At 35.0% G+C, this 10,966-nt stretch overlaps 2 protein-coding genes across 2 annotated transcripts; one reads left to right on the forward strand and one right to left on the reverse strand.

The window, feature by feature from the left end:
* Positions 1-645: 645 nt before the first annotated feature.
* LOC120202941 (RNA polymerase sigma factor sigB) lies at positions 646-4,423 on the reverse strand. Its single transcript, XM_039203298.1, has 8 exons — positions 4,406-4,423; positions 4,175-4,263; positions 2,885-3,072; positions 2,016-2,615; positions 1,589-1,819; positions 1,334-1,474; positions 1,055-1,255; positions 646-936 (listed from the first exon to the last, which is right to left on the reverse strand). The coding sequence occupies exons 2-8, from the start codon at positions 4,251-4,253 to the stop codon at positions 646-648; spliced, it is 1,731 nt and encodes a 576-aa protein (XP_039059229.1). The 5' UTR covers positions 4,254-4,263; positions 4,406-4,423.
* Positions 4,424-6,564: 2,141 nt separating this feature from the next.
* On the forward strand, positions 6,565-7,093 carry LOC120202782 (annexin A7-like). The gene is made up of 2 exons (XM_039203155.1): positions 6,565-6,844; positions 6,921-7,093. The coding sequence occupies exons 1-2, from the start codon at positions 6,565-6,567 to the stop codon at positions 7,091-7,093; spliced, it is 453 nt and encodes a 150-aa protein (XP_039059086.1).
* Positions 7,094-10,966: the final 3,873 nt, after the last annotated feature.

Consider the following 10,966-nt stretch of genomic DNA (forward strand, 5'->3'; position numbering starts at 1 on the left):
TACTCTATTACATTATTTAAAATATAATATTATAAATATATTTTATAATTTTAGATTGTATATGATATATTAAATAACATTATAATGTGAAAATAATATGAAGAAATATATATATATATGGTTAGAGAAAGTCACGATATTGGAACCAATTTGTACCATAATACTATAAATAATTACAATTAAATTTGCATAAAAACTCGAGCAACTCGACTCGACTAGAAAAAAATTCAACTTAAGTTCGGGTCATAAAATACGACTCATTAACTCGAATAACTCAAAATTTGTTGACTCGACTCGATTTGATCAAATGATCATCCCTACTAACAAGAAAATGGTTACATAATACGAATATAATTAAAAAAAGATTTAGCATCCGGTGTTGGTCATGAAGCAATTAACATGATGTGATACAAAAGCCCCAAGTTAGCAACAATGACACTGCTGAGGTGAAATGTGTTGTTTGGTTTGCATATTGTGGATGGATCATTTTGACTACAACAATTAGCAGGACTCAAGTTCAATGTCGTTGTAGCTACCATGTTTCATCGAATTTTTTTTCGTGCTTTCTCTGAACAGCCATTTGCAGGTAAACCTTTGGCTAATGGAAGAATGTTTTAAACAAGCCATTTTGTTTCTGAAACTAAGCTATGATGCATATGAAAGCAAATACTGCTGCAGATGTTTTGTTCTCCTTTTGTTCTTCAACTTTCGAAAGGCGCATAACTCGATTTGCCGGATCCTTTCCCTACTTACACCCATCGACTCCCCGATTTCTTGCAAAGTTTTCATCCTGCCGTCTTCCATTCCGAACCTCCATCGGATCACCTGCCTCTCCCTTGGACTCAAACTGTCCAACACCTTCTCCAGATCCTTCTTCATGAACTCCTTCAGCAAGATATCTTCTGCCGAATCTGCTTCGGGGTCCGCAATTACTTCCTGGACAAAAATTAACGTAGTCCCATCAGATGTCGAAACTAAACCAGAATGCAATAACGATGACAGGTTAAAAACGGGAAAAGGAGATAGTAATTGCTGCATATGGAATAGGACGGACCGATGGTTTAAGATTTTGGTTAATCCCAATCTTCTGATCGAGAGATCGAGGTGCCTTTGGCGTGAGTAGAACAGCAGTGAGCCTCTTCATGGACAGCCCTGTTGCCTGTGCAACTTCCTCATTGTCAGGCTGTCTTCCATTTTCACTATACAGCTGCTTTCGTGCTTCCTTCACTCGATACGTAGCCTCAACCATGTGAAACTGTAAATCATATGAATGTAACCGTCGTCGACACTTGCAAAGGGCAAGAATTTAGGACCAGAATAGTCTAGAACTTACCGGCAAGCGAATCGTTCTCGACTGATCTGAGAGAGACTTCCGTACAGCTTGCTTAATCCACCAGTGAGCATAAGTTGAGAACTTGAAGCCTTTAGAAGCATCAAACTTCTCAGCACCTCTTATAAGGCCTCGGCATCCTTCCTGTGAGTGAACCGTGCAAGATTTAGACACTTAAAGCACAAGCTAAACCTGCTATTTTGCTTGTTTTCTCTTTATTTTCTTATCCGCTGCATGCAAGAGATCACAAGCACATACCTGGACAAGATCTTGGAGATCCATTCCGGCTCCCTGATAATTTTTTGCGATCGAAATTACGAGCCGTATGTTGCTTTTAATCATTTTTTCCTTGCAAAGTGTGCCGTAATTTAAGCGCTGTCTCAGGGTCCTTCGGTCAACTCCAGCAGCAGCAGCCCACTGTGCAATGGTTGGTTGCCGTCCACATCGCTCGGCAAGCTCCTCCTGGAGGCTTTCCAGTTTCAGCAAGTCCTGAAATCATCAATAAGAGGGCAAATTTATGTACAAAACAAGGAAGACAAGCTTTATCCTAAGAAATCTTAAAGCATTCATGGCATCATCTCGATATAATATCAAAGTTAGAAAAAAATGGTGATAGATTAACTTAATACAGGAGTTGTCTCCCTAGGAGTCCTAGTTTACCTATGTGCCAGTCAATTGATCATACCTGTATTCCTTCTGACAACTTTATTTCTTCGTTAGCAGTGAGAAGCCGGGAAGTACTAGTAGTCCCTCTCAAGTAACGCAATGGATCAGAGTAGTCTATATCTTGTAAAGCACCACGCCGTTTTCTGTTGGTAGGACCGGACTTCATGGACACCATGTTGACAGAACCCTTCTTTGCTGCTCTTGTCCGTTTAGCTTTCCGTTCAGTTTGGCGCGTTGACCTCACTGCTATACTACCGGATAATTGTTCCTCAAGAAGTTTAAGTTCTTCACTTGTGGGCTCTAGCTCATCAGATTCTTTTGTAGAATTTTGCTCCGAATCTTCTTCTCCCAGTTCACATTCATCTGAGGGAGTATCTCCAACAATACCGGCCCTCTCTGCTTCGGTAAACAGAGCCCACTTGGACGTCAAAGTGTCAGTTGCAGATGACCCTGAAGGTTTCATTTCTGTTTTTGCAGAATTTTTAACCATAACAGCAGCATCCTTAGCAACCTTAGCAGCCGCTCGTGCAAGAGCTACTGCTTCAGCAGCTGCAGCAGCAATTACGGCCTCATCACTCGTAAGAAGATTTTCAGTTGCTAAAGTTGCCCCAAAGCTTGCCTGCAGATAACGAATTGTCTCACTTTTTTAATGATCACTGACAAAACAGAAATACTGAAAGAAAACACCATCTCAAACGGGTCTAAGAGCAAACCTACAGACTTCCAACTAATATGTATGATGTTCATATATAATATGAATTTTACTCGAACTTAACTTGAACTAGAGGAACGAAGAAAATATGTCTATTTTAAAAGTGCAACAGTAAACACCCCACGATTTTCCGATCAGATTCTCAACATCATATCCTCGAAACTAACAGAACTGACCTCTGAGGGTGGACCAGTTGCCCCTGTGTATGTCCATGGTCTATCTGTCACAACTGAATTGGAATGAGCCTCAAAAGATGGTAATCTTAGTTTCTGTACATCAAGCACTGTGGTTGTTGCTGTTGATGTCGATGAAGTGGTAGATACGATGCATTGGGCCCGGAAACCTGCGGATTCTTTATGTTTTGCTGCAGGTCCAGCCAAGAAATCATGAGAAAACAAACACCGCCAAATGATACCATTACCGATTACGACAACGAGCATATGAGAAACATTACAAGCCACTGAAGCTCTAACGTTTTATGTCCAATAATTATACACGTAACTACGCAAACGAAATCGTAACAAACTACAAAAGCTTTATCCAGGGAACACTTGTGATGTGGTGCTGATGAAGATACAAACATACGAACGACAAGCACCGAAGCCAACAAATATCGATCCACTAAACATTAAAGCATCAGCAAACGCGCCTATCGACATAACTTACATTGTTACGGAAGTGACAAGGCCACATTAAAGTCTTGCTTGTGTCTGATAAAGCATGGTAACTACCGTATGAAAAAACACATATCTGGTAAAATCCGATCCGAATCATCAAATAAATAAAAGGCATTTGCCACCAGACCATGTAAATTCATCAGATTAACTACTACACATCCCTCATAGTTGTAATTAAGATATGAATATTGACCTAGTGGCATTGAAATCACTAGAAAAAAACAAAGAAAAAAATCCAGTTTGAAACAAAATCCAACAATGAAGAAGCAACCTAAAACAATCACACAAAAAAACCATTTTACTTCTGAATTCTGATAAAACAAAGCCTATAGCTTTCAATCCAGTAGAAAAGGGTAACAACCACTGGTCCACTGCTAGTCCAAATTATAATTAAAAACAATGCAAACATAAGTAGCAATAGGGGTGAGCATTCGAGTTGTGGCATGTGGGACTCGACTCAAATTCGATAAACAATCCACTAATTACTAAAAATTTCGTGTTATTCGAGTTTTATTTTATAACTTTACTCAAATTTGAAATTTTTTCAAGTCTGAGTCTAGCTTCTGCAATCGCTAGTCAGTCTAAAAAATCGGTTTTCCGAATTGAGTCGTGTTTTGCTCACCCTAAGTATCAGCACTTCACCAAATTCAAAACTATTACCAAAAGCAAAGCAAACCCAGATTAGTTCTGAATCAATAAAGTCTCCAGCTTTTTCAATAAAGTTCTATAGCAACTATCGACTCAAATTCCAATTCAAACAAAAGCCAAATTTAAGTGTGAAAAACTTACAATGGTGGGAATGGTGGGTTCTGAATTGAATAGAAAAAGTATCAGGCTGACACTTGAATTGTGGCAATAAACAAGACATCCTCTCCTTCCTGCTAACAAAAGGAAAAGGATTAAATTTTTGGTTTCTTCTTCAACAACCCATTGACATGGTCCTTATGGAGAGAAGAGGGTTATCTTCTAATTCTCTCCAGGTAGTGCCAAAGGATGAAAAAAAAATATGAAGAGACTTACTGGTTCTCCTCTGGTTCTATAAGGTTAAGTGCTTGACATTCTCAACTTTCAAGAACAAGATTTCCAGAGCTGGTAAAGCAAAAGAAAGAAAGAAATAATGAATTCTTTTAAGTGAAAAAGAGAAAAGGATTCAACTTTGAAGAAAGGGTAATGGAATGGATGTATTGTGAATTTGTGATAAAGAAGAGGATAAGGGGAAGCAGCTTTGCCTGCTTGAGGTTGAGAGAGAGACAACAGACAGACCCTCTCCTCTCTCTCTTTTTCCTCTTTTTTTCAATTTTCAATTTTATTTATTATTTACTATTTACCATATCTTTGTATAATGCATTAACAATAAATTTAGTTTATTATTTCAAATAACAAAATTAGATAGAAATTAGGGAGGATATCAAAATTTTCAAATAAAGAATAGTACAAGATCTCAGTTTTACAAAAATGAAGTATTAGGACTAATTTTGAAATTTAGAAACATATGGAGACCCATAGCATATTTAAACCAATTGATAAAAAATGTATTATGATAGGTAAGTGTTAACAAATCAGCGGTCAATATGTTCTGAAATTAGCATAGACAAAAACTACCGACGTATATGTAAAATGCCTTGTGAGCCAATAACTTGCAGGTCTGCTGCAGGGATGAATCTTGTAGGCAGGAAGAAACTGGGGACCAGTCGGTTAACTTAGATTTTGTCAAATTTCTTTTTTAATCCCTTTAGTTTTTTACAAATTTAATTCTAATCTATATAATTAAAATCTAAACTATGTTAATTTATGTTTGATCTCTAAAATTTGTCAAATTTTTTTGATTTGCCTCCTTTTTATTCTATTTGTCATTTTTTCCCTTTTCCGTCTTCTCTTCTTTTTATCTTCTCAAAGTTCGATTACCGTCGATTGTTGACGACGACAATCAAAGAGTTTCATAATTTTTCACCAAATTCATTTCGCCAACCGAATAAGAATTTATTGTCCGATTAATTGGAAGACATCTCAAACTCCACAAATTTATCATTAAAAGTTCTCTCATTTCTTGTTTTTCGATCTTCGTCGTTCATCGTTGGACCGTATCGATCCTGAAGTGTATGCTTCTTTACTGTTTACTTTACCCTTCTCACTATTGGGATCATCCAACAAACTATCAAAATTTGACGAACCCAAAATAGTCGACCATCAAATCATAAACCCTTATTAATCTAGGGTAAATTATAAGGTCGTATTTGTTCAAAAACTCTCAACTCTTCAAAAATGAAGGCTCATACACTTATATATATGTGGTGTTCGAACTTGAGACCTTAAGGGATAATAACAAACCTCTTAATCACTTAAATCTCTTAATTCATGCAAAAACTAAAAACAAAAATGATAATATCTAAATTTTATAACTTTTAATAGTTGGGGGACTCAATAAAACAACATTCTATAATTATACAACTATTTTGTAAATTTTGATAATTTGAAAACTTAACAAACAATGTTCTATTGTCGAGAGAACATTTCACTTTACTCAAAATTTAATCACTCTATGTTTAGTGTACTACTTCTCCACCTTATCAATCACCACATGTTGTTAACTTACTTCTCCCAATGCATTATTTCACTTATTTGCAACATTCTGTCCTTATAAACCATATATTTACCTTGAAACATCTACGTATTGCATATATACGTATATAGGGATGGGCGTGGGACTCGAACTCAACGAGTTTCGAACCTACTCGATAAAAATTTTATATTCGGGTCGGGTTTAGGGTGAAAAATACCTGATCCGGTCCGAAAAAATATATAATTTTACCTTATATATTTAGGAATAATTACAATAATATTCATCTATATATTATTATTTTTAATTAAGTCACTGTTTTTATTGAATAATTTTTTTTTCGGGTCGAGTTTTTAAGTTATATAACAGATCGGGGTCGGGTGAAAACTTGTTTTGGTCGGGTCGGGTGGACCAAAAACCCGATTCAACCCGACTCATGTCCATCCCTAATGGTATATACTTTCTATGTATTAATAAAAATGACAAATACTGAACCCTAAGATTAGTTTCGTTGGTCGTAGGAATGACCCCGGAAAAGAATGCTAAATGAACGGGACGAAACGTAAGGAACTCTTCCTTTATAATATCATTTCTATCAACTTAAAGAAATACCAAAACAAACATGGGAGGCAAAAAGAAACACCATGCTCCACCCGGGCCCTATCCTTACCCTCTACAAGGATATCCTCCTTCCAGCGGATACCCACCAGCGACATATCCTCCTACGGGTGGATATCCACCGACCGGATATCCTCCATCAACGGCATACCCTTCTCCTAGCGCATATCCTCCGCCAGTTGTTGGTGGATATCCTCCTCCTGGCGGATATCCACCAGCCGCATATCCTCCTCCGGGACCAGTAGGACACATTCCGGCACCTTATCCACCAGCTAGTTATCCCGGTATGTTCCATTCCTATGGCTGTAACATATACAATGATGAGTCATACAACATTAAGTGGATTATGTGAATTAACAGGTGGTGGTGCATATGGGGCTCACCCCCATTACCCTCCACATGGAGCTTATGCAACACATGGGAGTTACTATGGGCATGGGCATGGTCATGGCCATGGAAAATTCAAACATGGGAAATTTAAGCATGGGAAGCATGGCAAACACGGCGGGCATAGATACAAGAAGTGGAAATAATTCCTTAAATACATACAAATATACACGTGCGTATACATACATACATACATACATATATATATATATATATATATATATATATATATATATATATGATGTCATCCCTTTTACCCTTTGCATTAGCCAGGACTCCTTGAGTTCTTTTATTCGTGTCTAGGGTTGTATTTTTGTTGTTTTTTTCATGAATTATATTTAAAAATATATATTTAAAAAAATTTAATATATTGTATATTTTTATCTTCAATCATGTTATATTTACATCATATTCTTCGTTTAATTGATTGTTTAATAGATTACTAAATTTTATCATACTCATAACGTGGTTAAACGAAAATGTTTTAAATTAAGAAAATACTTTTTTATAAAAAATTATTCAACACATAAATATAAGTAGATTAGTACATGATTTATATATAAATATATTGATCTTATGATTGATTCTCAAATTAATTATTTTATTTAAAGATTATATAAAAATAGAAAAGCATAATAATATCATTATAATAATATTTATTATTCTTTAGAATAAGAGTGTTTCAATAAATTTTTAATTTAAATTGATATAAATTAACTCATGATATTAATTCAATTAAACATTTTTATATATAATATAGATAAACATTCACTTTTACAATTCAATATTACCCATAGAAAGATATATAAAGGTGTTGCAAAGTATGAGTCCCTCATAGTATTTAAAAATGTTAACTTATGCAAAATTGAAGAATTTACGTACAAGAGATTTAAATCCATGACTTGTATCATATAATTTTATTGTCTAAAATTATTGGATATGCCTAAGGTATTGATGAAGAATATTCAAGATTTTTGTTAAAAAAATCCTAATTAAAGAAAAATATAATTTCATAACAATACTTATGGTATAATTTTTTATTTTTAATTCAAATCATATACATATAATGTTTGTGGACATCCATTTTTATCCGAGTCTAAAAAAATATTATTATTATTATTATTATTATTATTTTATTTACATTTGTTACATTGTTTTGTAGGCCTAAATTCAAGCCCAACTGAGACTCAATTACAAGGCTGAATCAGCAACCCACCAGATGACCCAACAACCCAACAGTCAACCCGAAGCCCAACTGAAACTGGAGCCTGACCCGAACCAGCCCTCGTGTGAACCCGACCCGCTAGGGTTCCCATCTTCAGCTCTAGCTACCCCAAATCTTTAGCCGTTGGATCTAATTAAGATCTAACGACCCATAAGTATTCAGGGATTAGGGTTTTCTAACCCTAATATATCAACACCAGCTCAATCGCCGCCAACACCAACTCAACCGCCGTCGCTCAAGTCGAGCCTCACTCTCGCCGACTGCCTCTGACGTCGCCATCAACAAATCTGCACCAAACAGTGCCTGAATCCATCAAACAATGAAAAAGATCAATCAACCAAGTCAGAACCAAATCAAAACCCAATAAAAAATGCAAAGAAATCTAAATAGAGATATCGAGGCACTCTTATCCTCTTATCTCATAAACACAAATAAATCACCACCAAACCCACACGCAAGATAAAAAATGAGGAAGAAAGAGAAAAAACAGAGTTGAGAGCCCATGAAAAAAAGGAAAAATGAGAGAGATTCGGGAAGAAAAAACATTAGAGAATGAGAGAGAACCGAAGGAAAAAAAATAAAAACACTTACCCTATTTGAAAAAAATGAGGGGACGAGTGGAAAAAAAGAGAAAGAGATTAAAAAAAAGAAACAATAAGAAGGGGTTCTTACCTCGGTTCGGTGTTGGAAACCCAAAGGTCACCAGAGCTCTAAGTTTTCGAAAGGTAACATCTAGATCCAGGGGTTTAGGGCGAGATTTAGGTTAAATGGGGTGGTTTTCGGATTGAGGAAGTTGAGGGGAACCTTTTGGGGATAGGTTGCTCCCTCCTACCACCGCGGGCTCTGTCGTGAGCACCACCTGTGGCGGTGACCTTTCTCTCTTCCAATGAGAGAGTTGAGAGAGTTTTAAGAACTCTCTCTCTCTTCTCTCGTTTCAAATAAAGGCAAATGAATGAGATGACCATTTTTTGCCTTTGAATATTATGTATATACTATTTACGAAACGACGTCGTTCTGGGGAGGGCCTTCAGCGTGTTTTCAGTGCATGGTTTAATTACAGTTTAGGTCCCTCCTCGCCTGTAACTTTGTGTTTTAGCCATTAATGAAACTTGTGTTGTTTTATTTCGAGCCTATATTTTTCAATGTTTTCATTTCAGTCACTAGTTTATGTATTATGCTATGTTTGATGATATTCGAATTTGACCCTGTGATTTATGTATCTTTCATTTTAGTCACTGACTTGCATTTGGTTTAATTATCATTTAGTCCTTCATGTTTCTGGTGTAATTTATTTTAGTCCTTAAACATTATTTATGGGTTATTTTCATTTCTGGTACCTATATTTGTTTAAAATAACTATTGGGGCTCTGATTTGTTCATAATTGTTATTAGGCCCTTCAAGTTTATGTTATTTTTATTTTGGTCCCTTAAATCACTGAATGAGCTTATTGGTATTGTTTGTATTTTAATCTGTAATGTTTTCTAATGTATATTTTAGTCCCTTATATTGAATATTTATTTATTTTACACATTATGTAGTTATTCATATTATATTTAATAAATATGTTTAGCTCCATTTAATGTAAATATTTTATTTCGTATATTTTCAATTACATTTATTTCCATTATATTTTTATCTATTGATGAGATATTCGAATTTTTTTTAAGAACACATATGCATAGAATGAGCGTGGAAAGCATCACTTGGTCGAAGTGGTGCGATTCGATATGACATTTTAACGACATGGGAACTTGAAATAAATTTTGTTTATTTTACTAACTAATTTTTTTATTATTCAAATGAAGCAAGGCATGTCTCTTCAAATATCAATTTATTAATATTATGCAATTTATATTCGATAAACATATTTTTCTTTAAATGTTGTCGGCTTTATGAGGGAATATTCTTTACAGATCAGAAATAGACGTGATAGCTTTCCCGATGGAGTATTGCTTATCTCGAGATTTCTTTTTAAGTTAAAGAATTTTCTCTAGCTAATTAATTTGAAGCAAATTAAATTACCTTTAATAAATGGATCATATTTTAATTACGATAAGAATTCAAAATTTCCACCATTACGACAAGGTGTAAGCGAAACAGTATTAATTTTGGGCGTTGTGGGGGTGCTTATCCTTCCCCACGCGTAATCGATTCCCGAACCCATCAAATCGGTTTTTGGTAAACGCAAACCGCATTTTGTTTTAAAAAATGTTTTTTCTTAAAATTGTTTTAAAAGACGTTTTTAGGTATTCGACCTACCTAACCCAAAGGTCGATAGCGACTCCCTTTTCCCTTTAATTCAAATCAATTCAAAATCCTCCAATTTTTCAAATAAAAGTCATAATTGTTTTTTAAAAATAATATTAAATTGTTTTTTTTTATCAAAAAATGATTATGACAATATTTACACTAATATTTCGTATGAATTGTCAAAATGTGTGAAAGTAATAAGATCTAAGTATACAAACACTAATGCAACTTGAGAGAAGATGATTTAAATGCCTTGGATGCAAAGAATGAAGATATCTACCTTCGATGATGAGTGCATTATTGTTCGGGTCATCTATATTAAAATCTTTGATCTCAGACACCATCAAATCACCAACTTTCTAATATTTGTCATGTTGATAAGATCCTTTAGATAACAATTCTTGGTTCTTGATCTTTAAGGTTGCAACATCTCTATCACAGACTTGAATCATATACTTCTTGACAAGTAAGATTAAATAATCTTCTACAACGTCTTTTGCAATTTCCCCATTATCTCTTCCTTATTTTGGTGAAACAATACTT

Source organism: Hibiscus syriacus, unplaced genomic scaffold (assembly GCF_006381635.1).
Source record: "Hibiscus syriacus cultivar Baekdansim isolate YM2019G1 unplaced genomic scaffold, ASM638163v2 tig00009009_pilon, whole genome shotgun sequence".
NCBI classification, from domain to species: domain Eukaryota; kingdom Viridiplantae; phylum Streptophyta; class Magnoliopsida; order Malvales; family Malvaceae; genus Hibiscus; species Hibiscus syriacus.